This window comes from Rhagoletis zephyria, unplaced genomic scaffold (genome assembly GCF_001687245.7).
Source record: "Rhagoletis zephyria isolate East Lansing unplaced genomic scaffold, Rhagoletis_zephyria_1.1 Rzeph_scaffold_00055, whole genome shotgun sequence".
Classification (NCBI taxonomy): domain Eukaryota; kingdom Metazoa; phylum Arthropoda; class Insecta; order Diptera; family Tephritidae; genus Rhagoletis; species Rhagoletis zephyria.
The window spans coordinates 298,684-314,310 of record NW_016157139.1 but is presented as its reverse complement, the minus strand read 5'-3'; the positions used below and the strand labels follow the sequence as shown (position 1 = coordinate 314,310).

At 35.0% G+C, this 15,627-nt stretch overlaps 2 protein-coding genes across 7 annotated transcripts in view; both read right to left on the bottom strand.

Moving 5' to 3' along the window:
• Positions 1 to 15,627, bottom strand: part of Axn (protein axin) — a 370,696-nt gene that overhangs the window by 194,524 nt on the left and 160,545 nt on the right. The window lies entirely within an intron of this gene.
• Positions 14,675 to 15,627, bottom strand: part of LOC108368960 (uncharacterized) — a 1,409-nt gene continuing 456 nt past the window's right edge. Inside the window, exon 2 of the mRNA XM_017623931.1 lies at positions 14,675 to 15,104. Within this exon, the coding sequence (XP_017479420.1) occupies positions 14,781 to 15,104 (324 nt within the window). The 3' untranslated portion in view covers positions 14,675 to 14,780. The remainder of the gene's footprint in view (positions 15,105 to 15,627) is intronic.

Below are 15,627 nucleotides of genomic sequence, written 5' to 3'. Positions count from 1 at the left end.
GGACAGGTCCAACGCTACTAGAATAGTTCTCTCACAGGGACGGTTTCGGTTTAGGCCACGAGTTATCTGAGTGTTTATGGCGTTGCTGTTTTTATGCTATGCACTTTACGGAACCCATGTTGATGCTTCGCTGGGGTCAGGTGGTTCGTAAAGTACGGGAGCAGCAGGGCCTCGAGTGTCTTCGCTACCGGGGAAAGGAGAGTTATCGGCCGATAAGACTCTCCTTTGTTGGCTGGTTTCCCTGCTTTGAGCAGTGGGACCACTCTCCCCATTTTCCAGATGTCTGGAATGACGAGAGTGGCTATAGACAGGTTGAGGACCTCCGTTAGGTACGCTACTCCCGCAGGACCCAAATTTTTCAGTATCAACATGCATATTCCGTCGGGTCCAATGGCTTTGAAGGCTTTCGCCTTCCCGATGGCTACCCTTACCTTACCGCTGGTGAAAACAAGATGCGCACTAGGTTTTGGCATTTTGTGCAGCCTTCTGGTCACTCGACGTTTGGCTTTATCCACCGGAGGATGCAGAATGAACTGCCGGCTAAAATAGCTCGCGCATCTCTCCGGGTCCGACGAAGCGAGGTCACCAAAGTCTATCTCGACTCTGTCGTCGCGCTTCGTCGGGTTGGACAGCGACCTCACGGTTGACCAAAGCTTGCTCACACCAGAGGCGAAGTTGCAGGTCTTCAGATGCTCTTCCCATTTCTTCCGCTTATGTACGTTCACAAGTTGCCGAATCTCCGAATTGAGATCCCTAATACGGGGATTTTCGGGATCGGCCTGACGAAGGTTGTCGCGCTCATCAGCTAGAACAGCCGCTTCGGCAGGAAAATTCGGACGTGGATCCTTAATACATCCTGCTGGGATGAAGCGAGCTGCAGCAGCGGTGACAACCCTGCGGAACTTACGTTCACCTGACCTGCATGAACGTCGGTCTTTCGATCTGATGCAATGAAATTTTGCATCGATGTATCATATATAAAAATCGATATTTTCGATGCAGCGAATGAATTAAAAATATACAAGAAAATGGAACAATCGGAACTTCCATAGGTGTGGTGACGTGCAATAATGTCAATGGAATTAACGTCAAAGACATTAACACATAGGCCAAAAGTGAAATAATGTTAATGACAATAATATACAGGCCAAAAGTGAAATAATGCCAATTGACATTTGCCTTTTTTTCTGCTAAAGAGATAAAGTATATTCGATAAAGAATGCCTTCAATTTAGCTTTCCCTGATTTCAAATACATTTGACTTTTTTGCTTTTCTAAGATATTTGCCTTTTTTTGCCTTTTCTACCTTTATTGTAAAGGGCACGGAAAAGACCTTATTTCTAATATTATGAAAGTTTTAAACGTGCCATATCTAAATTGGGCGCCACATGAATCAATTGATGTCGAGCGCACGTTTAGTACATTCAAGGCTTTTCTTCGCGAAAATCGAATGAAAATACTTCATACTTGAATGAAAACTTCAAAATGCATCTTGTGGTTCAATGTTACTACAATTATAGAGATTAAAGTTATGTGAGATAAAAACTCGAAATAAGAAAGTAGTCAGAGATTCGAAGTACAAATGTACTAGTTCATAGTTTTTATCTTTTTACTTGTAAAATAAGCATTTCTAAAACAAATATATTTTTTGATTATTTCTCGGGTTTCGTCTTTTTTTAGTGTCTTCTTCTGCCTTTTTTGCGATTTCTAGTGCCTTTTCCTGCCTATTTCGCTATTTTATTTTCTAGCTTATTTCGTTATTTTCTTTTGCCTTATTTATAGGATTTTAGGTCATAAAAATGGTTATAAAAATAAATTTTCTTATTTGGTCTTACGGTTCTATTCTCTATCACTGACAAATTCTTATCACAGCTTTTATTACGGAAAAATATATGAAAAAGTTTAAATTTGTCAGTAAAAAAATTTTTGTCACCGATACAGAATTGGTCTATTAAATTCACAAAATGAAAGTGGGTTTATGTCATCGAAAATATGGCCTGTGTATTAATGCCATGGACATTAATTCACTTTTAAATTGTGTATTAATGTCAGTGACATTAATTCCATTGACATTATTGTACGTCACCATAAATGTTTAAGCATTAACTCACAGTGAAATGTATTTATTGATTTAAATAGTTACACAACCCAGCTATACAAACATATCCACAAAAAATAAATAACATTTAAGATGCTTTATGACCTTAAAACTTTATCTAATGCTAGGTTTTAATTATGTCAAAAGTAACCAACAGCTGTTCACTTGGTGTCAAATACATCATAAAAATTGACGAAATGTAGATATCGCAGTACATGGCAAAGACTGTCGTCAAATTTTGGTGTCAGGTGATTGATTTTCCGCTTTTCATTGATGTCAAATGTAAAGTTAAATTTTTGACATATGTAAGTCAAAAATACCAGCCGTTTAGCTATGGGCTAACCAAACATGTGGCTCGATAGAACTCTTCATGCCCTATTACACAGTAGGGATGCAAAAATATCACAAGCTAAACGACCAAATACATAAACAAAATTTTGGCCTATAGATTACGATGCCGTTTTCAGAAAATCCGTGCCACATCAAAATTTTGAGATATTCAGGAGGGAAGTTTTAAAGCTCTGACGGTGAAATTTACGTCGCTTATAACTCTGTGCTCAGGTTTTGAACTATTTTCTGAGCAAAGGTTTTGATAGCTGATCTTACTTAATTGGGATCTTCTTTATTCAATGGCGTCCCTATTTTTGCCAGACTAGCTCCAGTTTTTGACGGTACTTGAGTATTTGTTTAATTTTCAACTTTTTTGTTAATAATTTCCTCAGTTTTAAAGTTATTTTACTAAACTTTTGCAGGTGACCGTTTTTCGATATTACCTTAACTATTTCTGAAAATCATCGAAATCGGTTCACTATAACATATAGCTCCCATACAACTGATTCTTCAGAAATGTGGTTTTGCATTATAACTAATATTTTATTTCGTAACATTTTCAAATTTTATTGGGTTGAACACTATGTGGACCTGAACTTGGGTTTTTTTCCATTGCATTCTGGCACATGTTTGCATATTTTGACAGTTTCTATTGTACGAAAGGGTTTTTAATACCTTTTTTGTGCTGTGAAAGCTGTTGTTCGTTAAAGTCAAAGTGGGTGGGTAATGCTTTCCAATAGGTGGCGGTCCATACCGCGTCATATTTGACATAAGTTGGCAAGGCAAACAACACAAACCAAAACCCTGCGCGCGCAGTGCTGTCGTATTAATTGATAAAAAAAAACATCGAAAAATTTGCGAAAACTTTTTTTCACTATATCATTGTCTTCGGAAACTCACAAAGATAAAAAATTAAGAAGCTTTGCAATAGATTAAATAACATATGTTTCGTTTGTGCTAATTCCATGCTACACAGTCACTTTGACCTTTACGAACAACAGCTTTCAACAGAAACCCACGAGGTAGGAGCAAGATTTCACCAATCCATTATGAGGTTCGATTCGCTGAAAAAAGATTGAATTGACTGTTGGCGGACTTTTGCTGGTCGATCGCAGCAGGCTAAGGGTATTAAAAAACCATTCTTGCAACAGAAACTGCTACGAGTAATATTTAAGCAAAAAAAAAAACTGACTTCAATTCTCATACAAAAAATGAAGAGTACCGTCCATTTCTTCATGATCCAATGATCGGACCTAAATCAAATTAGTATGGGACTACCTCTGCAGTACCACCTAAAAAAGAATTATAGAAAACGTTTAACGTGGTCCAAGGTTATGCGGTAAGATATATATAAAAAAAATACTATTCCGACGAATTGATTAACTTCTTTTTTTTGAAGTCGCTTAAAAATATATCAGAATGGGATTGAAAAGAACCCAAATTCAGGACCAAATAGTGTACAGCCTAATAAAAGTAAGAAATATTACGAAATAAAATATGAGTTATAACGCAAAACCACATATCTGAACAATCAGTTGTATGGGAGCTATATGCTATAGTGAATCGATTTCGAGGATTTTCAGAAATAGTTAAAGTAAAATCGAAAACCAGTCACCTGCAAAATTTTGGTAAAATAACTTTAAAACTCAAGGAATTATTACCAAAAAAGTTTAAATTTAAACAAATTTTCAAGTACCGTTATCGCAAAAACTTGACATAATCTGGCAAAACGGGGGACGAAATTGAACTAAGAAGGTCCCATTTAAATAAGATCAGCTATCAAAACCTTTGCTCAGTTTAAAACCTGAGCTCAGTGTTATAAGCGACGAAAATTTCACCGTCACAGCTTTAAAACTTCCCTCCTAAATATTGCAAAATTTTGACGTGGTACGGATTTTCTAAAAACGGCATCATAATCAAGAGGCCAAAATTAAGTTTACGTGTTTGGTCGCTGAGCTGTGATATTTCAAAAGTTTAAAATTTACCTACAGTGTTATTTTTGTTTGTTTCTTGTTTACTTAAGGAACCCGATGCCGTTAAATGTAAGACTTTTCTATTCGTTGTTACGTATGGTTGCATAAGTATGTAACGTGAAGTATGTACAAATTTCCTTTGTTTTTGTAAAGCAAGAAAAATAAATATCAGTGGTTAACGTTTCTGACTTTGAACATCGAATTCGCAGGTTCGATCCTTGCTGAAGTCTAGAAAAAAGAAGTCTGATGAAGAGATGTGGTGATCTCCGAAATAGCTGCTATAACTTCTACCGCTTAGACTTTGTTGCTTTTTCAATTTTTCCTAATAAACAATCGTGGTACAAAGCTCAATAAAAATATTAAAAATAAAATCACGTTATACGTTTCAATATGCTACATTTGCTAAATTTTAGGATTTTTATACCCGAGCGCACTTGTGCACAAGGGCATTATAACTTTGTTCACATAACGGTTGTTTGTAACAGGCAAAACGAATCGAGATAGATATAGACAAATGTATACATAACTGATCAGAATGAAAAGAGAAATCGAATAAGCGGTGACTGTCTGCCCCTCCGTCCGTCCGTCCGTCTGTGCACACGATAACTCGAATAAAAATTGAGATGTCTTAACGAAACTTAGTATGTTCACTTCTTTCGGGCGTAGGACGGATGGTATTGAAAATGGGCAAAATCGGACAATAACCACGCCTACCTCCCATATAACGGTAATTTTCAGAAATACGAAAACTGATAGTTTAGTAACTACTGAAGATTTTCACTCAAAATTGGTATTTACAATAATTTTTAGACGAACAATACATGATTATATCGAGCCCTAAACGCGAAATTAACGCAAGCGACATATTTTTCGAAATTAGTTTTTTGATGTAGAATTGTTCTTAAACCCATAACAAGTCAACTGTTAAAAAATTGTATCGTCAATCGTCATAGTCACAGAGATACACGACTTTCAATTTTATCGTAAGCGACATCTGCTGTTTTGAGTTACCGTAAAAATAACTTAAGCGACATGGAAGTCAGTAGTGACCTGTAAATACTGACTGTAAATGTATATTTTTATACATTTATTTATGTTTTTATATATGTCAATGTGTACAACAAAGAAAATAAATTAAGTTTTTTTCAAAGTTTTTTGAGGAAATTCAATTAACGTAAGCGCCAAATTTTTGCCTAGTAGCCTGCCATGGTGACAGCGAAATTAACTTAAGCGCAAAATTCAGTAATTTCGCCTACAAATTATGTGAAATGAAGATAAAAATTAGTCTATGACTTGTATTGAACCTGGCTTAGACTATATTTAGAATTTCAGATATTTTCTAAACGGATTAAGAAAAAAAAAACAAAAAAACGTCTCTCCTGTAAAACTTGATTTTTGGTGGTTACGTTTTTTTCGCGGTTAGGGCTCGATATCTTGGTAGCCGCTGCACCAATTTCTTCCAAACTTGCCACATTTCTTGGCCCGGGTACAGCATACTAAATGGCAAAAATGTTTAAAATCGGACAATAACCACGCCCATATCCCATATAACGGTAATTTAGAGAAATACGAAATATTCGATAAATCAGTAAATATTAAAAATAATTTATTCAAAATTTATGCTTGCAACAATTCTTTACCAAGAAATACATCTATGGTAAAATTTTGGAAAATGGGCGTGGCACCGCCCACTTATGATCAGATATATGTATCTCGGTAACTGTCGCACCAATTTGTACCAAACTCGGTATGGTTATTGTGATTTCCACATAAAAGCAAAACGTAGAAAATTATTGACATGCTTGAAACTTCAATATTTGGAAATTTAAGGACGCTAATTTACTAAAAATTGATACTAAAAACAATCCCTTGAAAAGAAGTAACATTGTTTGGAATTTTGGAAAATGGGCGGGATATCGACCACATATGACTATATAAGTTTATCTCATTATGTCTAACTGAACGTTCTATCGAAGATGTTTAAAATAGGGATAAAAGCACCCCGGCTTACAATGTAGTGGTAGTTTTCGGAAAGGTGGAGAACATATATTTAATACTTGCGCCGGGTATTTAATGTTCGGCTCCGCCTGAACCTAGACTTTCTTACTTGTTTTCTGATATTTTTTTGAGATATTTATTTGAAAAAAAAATCATAAGTTTTTGTATTTGTAATTCCTAATGGTGATTTCGTTTCTAACAAAAAATGTCGCCTTTTGATTGCCACTTTCTCTTTTCGGGTTCGATTCTAAATTTAAGGCAAAGGGTGGAAACATTTTCTGTTCGTTTCTTAAAATGTCACACTATTGTAGGGCAAAAAAGGCACATTCTCTGCCCTGTGAAGCTTTGTCAGGGGAGATGTTTGCCCTGCAAATCAGATGGTTGTTTAAAATTACAATATTATGAAATGCGTGAGCTAAACAAGGACATGAAGGCAAAAACATGCCCTTTTACAGGGTTGGGTACAACATCAATAGGGCTCGGAATCCAATGCAATACAAAATCTAAAATATGCGAATATAATATGCGTTCAAAATTCAAAAATATGCCCTATAAACAAGTAAAATACAGGGTTGAGATAGGGCTCGGAATCTCAAAAATATTTTATTGCTTGTAGAAAAATAAACAACACGTGTATTTTAGCAAGAAACTAACGAAAACAATTCACTTCAAAACACGATACATATTTATGTATAAAATTAGTTTATAATCAAGCAGACTGTCTGCTGTAAATAGAAACATTCGCAGCTTAATGGTGGTTCAAATGAATGATTGGTGGATTGTCACACTGGTGACAAACAGTCAGCAAGTTCGCCATTTTGGTTCCAAAACTCGTACAACCTATAGCCATTTGGCGGCTTTAATGAATTTCAGTACGTCATACAGAGAGAAGCTCTAAACATTCTGCAGTAAAGGTTCGCCGAGTGTCTTAAGAGTCATCCTTGCGAGGGCTGGACACTCGCACAGGAAATGTTCGACTGTCTCTGTTGCAGGGCAATCCAATCCTTTCGGCATGTACCCCAACGCGCCGGTACCCTGTGCACACTGCAATAAGTTTGTAGGTATCCTCTTTGCTCCCTCCTAGGGTAGGTTTGATTTTAAGTGGGTCGTAGAACGTCCATAACTGCCGGCAAATTCTCTACGATCCTGTGCGGTTCCGCCTTTGCTTGGCCTTCAAGTGATAAATTTCGCATTGATCAGAGATATAGACCAGCTCAGCTCCACTAGTTGAGATCGAACAGAGGCACAAGACAGTGCCTTAATGTTCGTTTGGCTATCCGAGAAGATATCCGAATAAATTTCATTTCATTTCATTTATTGCCCAAAATCACATTAGATATACAAGTTTACATATGTACTTATGTTAAATAATTGTATTATTTAGTGTTATCCTAACATACTTTTGTATTTATCTAGGAGTTTAAAATTTATTTTAATATTTCGTATATACATATGAAAAGTCAGTTAATATTATTTTTTTACATTTGCGTTTTGCAAGATCTATTTTAAAACTTATTAATATTCTCCCAAAAAGGGCTAAAAAGGAGATATACTGATACATACATGTTTAAGAAACCTATGTTAAGCAACTACAAGCTACTCTACTATAAATTGGTCGGTATTATAAACTAGATTATCATCATTGAAATTGTAAGATTTGTATCGCCTATGATAGTATATTGTTTTATTATTTTTATGAAGCATTAAATTATTTTTTAATATTTTTAAATATATTGGAGATAAGTATCTTTCTGTTATAGGTAAAGATATTTCTGTTTGTTTTGAGAGGTATTTATTAATCAATTCATTTTGCATGTATGCCATTCTTTCAACAAATCGATATGAAGATTTGATTAGGAAGGAATCTATTCGTGATATTCCGCATTTTTTGTAAAGAACTTTATTGGATACTCTCTTCCGAAAAGTACCTGTTCTGTAGGGTTGGCGGTTGAGTCCGCTACAAAGTCGTAAGATATATCGCTCAAATCTTCTGAGTCGTTCCATTTGGCTTGAGGAAATGTTGAACCATATAGGATGACCATAAGAAATTATTGGCCTAATTATTTGTTTATATATATTCAATTTAATGCAGTTTGAGAGACCACTCTGTCTTTTAATTAAGTTAGAATAACAGAAAAACATTTTTTTTGCTTTTCCCAAAATAAAATCTATGTGTCTCACAAAGGTAAATTTAGTGTCCAATATTATGCCTAAATATTTTATTTGTTCTTTGCTGCTTATTTTTATACCATTAATTTTAATTAGGGGCTCATACTTTCGAGCGTTTGGAAGCAAATTTTTTTTAACTCCCTTGATAATGGCGGTTTCGCTTTTATCGAGATTTACTTTTAATTTCCATTTTTGAAAGTGTCTATTAAGTTCATACACGTATAGGTTGATGGCTTCGTTAGCTTTAGCTATGCGTGGGTGAGATCCCAATATAAGGATATCGTCCGCGTATATAATAACTTTTATATCAGAGTTACAGATTATAGTACCCACTGGCGGGTCAGGGAAATCCGCTAGAAATATGTTGTACAATATCGGTCCCAGTAAAGAACCTTGGGGCACGCCTGCGGCAACATCCCTTATACTAGAATTATGTAGAGATTCACTTACATAACTACTAACGATTGAATGCCATTTTAAAGGAAATTTTGCGCCATTTTAAAGGAAATTTTCGTAAAGATAACATAACTATTTCCATGTGAAGATGCCCAATAAAAAAAATGTATTTGCATGAGATTCCGAGCCATAACCATAAAACACCTTTTGCACCGGGGAAGGGCAATATTTTTTGGAAGAAATGAAATAACCATTAGGGATTACAAATACAAAAACTTATGATTTTTTTTTTTTAAATAAATATCTCAAAAAAATATCAGAAAACAAGAAAGTCTAAAGCTGGGATCTTACGAATGCCCCAGTCGTGTGATTTCACAATAAATTGACTCATGCGGAAATAGAGGCCGATATTGTGCTTACTGTGCCCAATCAAATTAGGCCCGTGTGCGACAATCGTGTGATAGGTCGATTGACAATGATGTGTCAATAAAAATTTCAAAAATGCGGCAATTTTTATTGTGTTCTTGTGCGGCAATTGAATTGAACAATACACAACACCATTTAAGCTTTTTTAACTAATGTATATATTTTCCTCATTGTGTGTCCAAAAACTACATCCTTGCTTTCGTAAGTAACATACCTTTTAATTTAAGGTATATTCTAATCATAATTATTTTTTAAGCTTTAACATGGAGTCCGACGACGAAATCTTGGCTGCGATGCGAAATGCAGTGAGCTCCGAATTTGCAAGTGCATCCTGCGTCTCTGATAAACCAGTATCACACCTATATCAAAAAAAAGGAAGAAGCCGAGTGTTACTTCATTGTGGGGTTATAGTGCCATTAATGAGATGATAGTAGCTGTAGACTACAAAGATCGGTCCAAAAGAGACCAAGCGTGGCGCGAAATTAAAAAAAAAAAAAATCCCGCACATACAGTGGAAGACTGCAAAGGGAAATGGGCCAATGTACATGTTGATCGTTATGATATCCAAGGTAACCTCGTTTCGGGAGAGTGCAGTCGTGCTCCTTTACTGCAGATCGAGCCAGGAACTGAAGAAATGCCAACACCGTATAAACCACCACAAGCAAAACTCATCCGAGAAGAATACGAAAGATATTTTATGTCATCAATTGGCGAACTGCCATGGCAGTATAAATTTATTTAAAAAAACTTTTTGATCAGTCTTGACTATTTTTCTTCTACTTATTTAATCTTCATTATTTTTGTATAAAAGTATAGCTCATTGTCTAACAAAAACTACATAAATCCAGACCGCAAGCTTTATACACAAATTATAAACATTTCTTAAACTTTTGAACACAATCCCACGGTTTTAACTTGGATTTCTAGAAAAAAAATTGTTATTTAGATTTATAGCTCATTCAAATTTAGTGCAATAAGGTGGAAGTTTGAAGTTGCTAAAAAATCCTATTGATTTCTTATATTTTTTTTAGCTGACGGTATTATGCACTTTATTCTCTGTAAATTACTTTGTAAACTGCATAACAAATTTTTTTCTAGAAATCCAAATTGAAAACCATTGAATTTTGATCAAAAGTTTAAGAAATGTTTATAATCTTTTTATAAAGTTTGAAATTTGGACTTATGTGGTTTTTACTAGGCAGTGAGCTATGGTTTTATAGGAAAAAATTAACATTAAACAAACAGAAGAAAAAAGTCAAGACTGATCAAAATGTTAAGGTGCTATCTTTTGTTGCGGGCTGTACATATAATTATAAAATTTCATTCCAAACATAAATTACGTAAATTCGCAGCTTTAATTTAAACAAACATAACTATTTTGCACCAATTTTACTTATAATGAACAAAAAAAACCTCTACGTAACAAAATTAAAAAGAAAACTGATGCAACTTGAACTCCACATAGCACGTTGCAGTTATCGTCGAAAAATAAAAAAAAACTATACACTCAACCTTCTAAATAAATGCGTGAGTTTTCACTGAACACAAATTTTTGCTTCTTTGCTTTCAAACAACAACAAATTTGCACATAATGAGCCCGCAATATACAAAGCAGAGGCAATTGTTTTATTTTTTTAACCGACTTCCGAAAAGGAGGAGGCTATCAGTTCGTCGGAATATTATTTTCTTTTATTTTTTTTACTTTCTTTTTTGTTTAATATTAATTATTTTTTATGTATGTTACCGCATAACTTTGGACCACGTCAACCGATTTCGATAATTCATTTTGCATCTGAAAGGTAGTGTCTCAGAGGTGGTTAAGATCATGATATATATACATATATATTTTTTGATATGAGAGTTGAAGTCGGTTTTTTTTTTGCTAAAAATTACTTGTTTTTATTAAGAATACGCCATTTTTACACAACAGAGAAAAAAACAGAATTTAGAAGTCAGCGCAACACCTTATGGTCACAATTGCCGCATGCTCGAAAAATCGTGTGATAAGTTTGGGGCAATTATTATCACTATATTGCTTTTCGCCAACTTGCGGCAATCAGAGTTGTATAAAAAGAGGCAACCGTGTGACTGTACAGAATTTCATTGTGACAATTTTTTTATTGTGCTCCAATACAGCACAGGAAAAATTGTTCCAGATTGGTGCATTTGCGGCAATCGTGGGATCTCAGCTTNAGAGTTGTATAAAAAGAGGCAACCGTGTGACTGTACAGAATTTCATTGTGACAATTTTTTTATTGTGCTCCAATACAGCACAGGAAAAATTGTTCCAGATTGGTGCATTTGCGGCAATCGTGGGATCTCAGCTTAAGTTCGGGCGGAGCCGAACATTAAATACCCGGCGCAAGTATTAAATATATGATTTATTTTGGAACGAATTTCCGTCATCCCTTGTCAAGTTTGGTTTGCAGACAAACCGGTTTCGGCATTGTGCCATCTTCAGTGAAAGTGGCAATCAAAAGGCGACATTTTTTGTTAGAAACGAAATCACCATAAGGAATTACAAATACAAAAACTTATGATTTTTTTATTTTTTTTTTTCAAATAAATATCTCAAAAAAATATCAGAAAACAAGTAAGAAAGTCTAAGTTCGGGCGGAGCCGAACATTAAATACCCGGCGCAAGTATTAAATATATGTTCTCCACCTTTCCGAAAACTACCACTACATTGGAAGTCGGGGTGCTTTTACCCCTATTTTAAACATCTTCGATAGAACGTTCAGTTAGACATAATGAGATAAACTTTTGTAGTCATATGTGGGCGATATCACGCCCATTTTCCAAAATTCCAAACAATGTTACTTCTTTTCAAGGGATTGTTTTTAGTATCAATTTTGAGTAAATTAGCGTCCTTAAACTTCGAAATACTGAAGTTTCAAGCATTTCTGAAATTTACCGTTATATGAACAGCGGCCGTAATTTTGGTCCGATGTCAATAATTTTCAACGTTTTGCTTTTATTTGGAAAGCACAATAACCATACCGAGTTTGGTACAAATTGGTACGAGAGTTACCGAGATACATATATGTGATCATAAGTGGGCGCTGCCAAGCCCATTTTCCAAAATCTTACCATAAATGTATTTCTTCGTAAAGAATTATTGCAAGCATCAGTTTTGAATAAATTAATATTTACTGATTTATCGAGTATTTCGTATTTATCTAAATTACCGTTATATGGGATATGGGCGTGGTTATTGTCCGATTTTAAAAATTTTCGGCCATTTGGTATGTTGTACCCGGGCCAAGAAATGTGAGAAAGTTTGTAAGAAATTGGTGCAGCAGCTACGAAGATATACACGTGTAACTATAAGTGGACGTGGCCACGCCCGTTTTCCAAAAATTTGTAATATTCTTATTTTTCGTCTAAATATTATTGTAAATATCGATTTTGAGAGAATAATCTTCAGTTACTAAAATATCACAGTATTCGTATTTCTGAAAATTACCGTAATATGGGAGGTAGGCGTGGTTATTGTCCGGATTTGCCCATTTTCAATACTATCCGTCCTACGCCCGAAAGAAGTGAACATACTAAGTTTCATTAAGATATCTCAATTTTTATTCGAGTTATCGTGTGCACAGACGGAGGGACGGACAGACGGGCGGACGGACGGACAGACGGGCGGACGGACGGACGGAGGGACAGACGTTCACCGCGTATACGATTTCTCTTTTCATTCTGATCATTTATGTATACATTTGTCTATACTACGATCCTGTGCGGTTCCGCCTCTGCTTGGCCTTCAAGTGATAAATTTTGTATTGATCAAAGATAGGTAATTTTTTTGTCAAAAGATTTCGCACCAAATTCAAATGGGCGTAAATCAAAAAAAGAAAGAATATGCGAAATACATTTGCATTTATTGTAAAATATACTAAAATATGCGCAATAAATATGAAAAACAGATATTCTTGCAAAATAAGTAAAATCATGCATTTACTGCAAATATGTATGAGAAGCTAAATCCAACGAAATCAAAAAGATTCGCACTCTGATAATCCCGAAGTACAACTAAGTACTTGGCATCTCCGAGGTTGTTTTTTTATCAACGCTGTAAGACTTTGGAACATCATTCCTGAATCCGTTAAATCTGGACTAAGTAAGAGCAACTACAAGTTGATCATATATAGGTACTTTAAGCCTACACACTGAAAATAAAATTTCGTAAAAGTGCTACGAAGAACTTTCGTAGTATTGGTTTTTGTACAATGTACGAGACTTTCGTGCATAATACGAACACTTTTTTCACAACGAAACAAGATTTTATGAATCATACGTAAATATAACGAAAGGACTTTCGTAAGGCATTTTTGCAGTACTATTTACGAAATCTTACGTTTATTTTACGAAACACATTTGTAAATCACTGAACAAATCTCTGTACGAATAATTTTGTATATTGTAGGAATGCATTCGTAATATTTACGTATGGTTTTAAAATTTAAGAAATCTACAATTCTGTATTCGTACAATACTTTTGTATAAAGTACAAACGCAGAAACATGTTTTTTATATTCGTACAGCATACGACTATTTTAGTACAATATACTAAATTAACTTAATATTTCATTTCCTTTTTGGTTGTTGTTGTTTCCGACAGGGTGGGTGTATGATGTATTTTGGAACGAATTTCCGTCATCCCTTGTCAAATTTGGTTTGGAGACAAACCGGTTTCGGCGCTATGCCATCTTCAGTGTCATTTTTCGTTCTGCATAATTTTTGTTGGTTGCTCGTATTTATACTCCTTGTTAACTACCTCTTTCTTCTGTTAGGTACGTCTTTTTAGTTTTGCAGTGTTTGCGGTGCTCAATAGGTAGTTGACGGCAGGTAGAAGTCCGTGATTTTTACCCTCTTTGTTTTTGCAGTTGGAGTATTCCCTTCCATGTCTGTCCTTAATATTTTGTTGTTGTCATTTTTCTTCTCGTACAGTAGTTTTAGAGGTTCAAACAGTACGGCCGATACAGTATTTATTTGCTCATTTATTATTTGTCCTTTGAAGGTCTTCTGTTTATATATTTCCATATTTTCTAATATATTCAATTTTTGTCCTTTATGTTGTACACGGAGAAGTTCTGTTGTTTGTCCAATCTTCATTGGTGTGCATTTATTTTTGATCATGTGATTCGCGAAGTTCGACTCTATTGCAGCCTCTGGTTTACGCCTTTTCTTATTATAATCCCTTATGTGTTCTCGATAACTGTGTCGGCACTCGCAGGTTAACTTGTAAACACTCTGTTTATCTAGCGGGTCTTCCTCACTTATTTTCTCTTTCAATATATTTCCCACTGTGTTCCTTGTTTTAAATGATGTCTGAATGTCGTACTTATGAAAGAATTTGGCAAGTTTGTAAGATGTCTTTCCTGTGTAAGTTAGAACTGCCCAAGTTTTTTTTTATTGTTTTCCTCTTTGCTAGTCTTTTTCGATTTTCTGTCCTTTCTTAACTTCTCCACCAGGCCTCTCCTATATCCGTTATTTTCCGCAATGGCATATATTGTATCCAGTTCCTTCTTGTAGTCGTCTTCTGTTAGAGGGGTCCTTTCAAGCCTCGTTATTAGTTGTCTAAATGCTGCATTTTTGTGTTGCTGTGGGTGGTTTGAGCTATTGTGTATAATTGTGTCTGTGGCTGTTGGTTTTCTGTATATTTCGAACTCTATCTTGTTCGTGGTATCGTTTATTTTAATTGTTAAATCCAGATAGTTAATCTTTCTTTCCTCTTCCGTTTCCATGCTGAATTTTATATTCTGGGGTTGTTTGTTGAGATAGTCTAGTATCTGTTTCTCTTTGTTTCCCTCTATTAGACATATTACATCATCGACATATCTCGCGTAGAATTTTACTCCTAGGTTGGTCGACAGGTTTTTCATGTATTTCTCCTCCAGTGTTTGCATGAATACTTCCATGAGTATTGCTGACGTCGGATTGCCCATTTCTAACCCGTTAATTTGTTTATATATCTTATTGTTGAACCGGAAGTAGTTTTGTTTTAATGTAACCTTCAACGCGTTTATTATTTCCGTGGCAGCCTCTCTTTTCATTTTTCACATCATTATTTTCTTGTACGGTCTTTATGGTTTCTATTGTTGGTATCGATGGGTAAAGGTCCTTGATGTCGAATGATACGAATTTAGTGTTTTCGTTGATCTTCAACGATTTCATCTTCTCGATTAGTTCCGTTGTATTTGTAATAGTATATTTATTGCATAGATCCAGGTTATC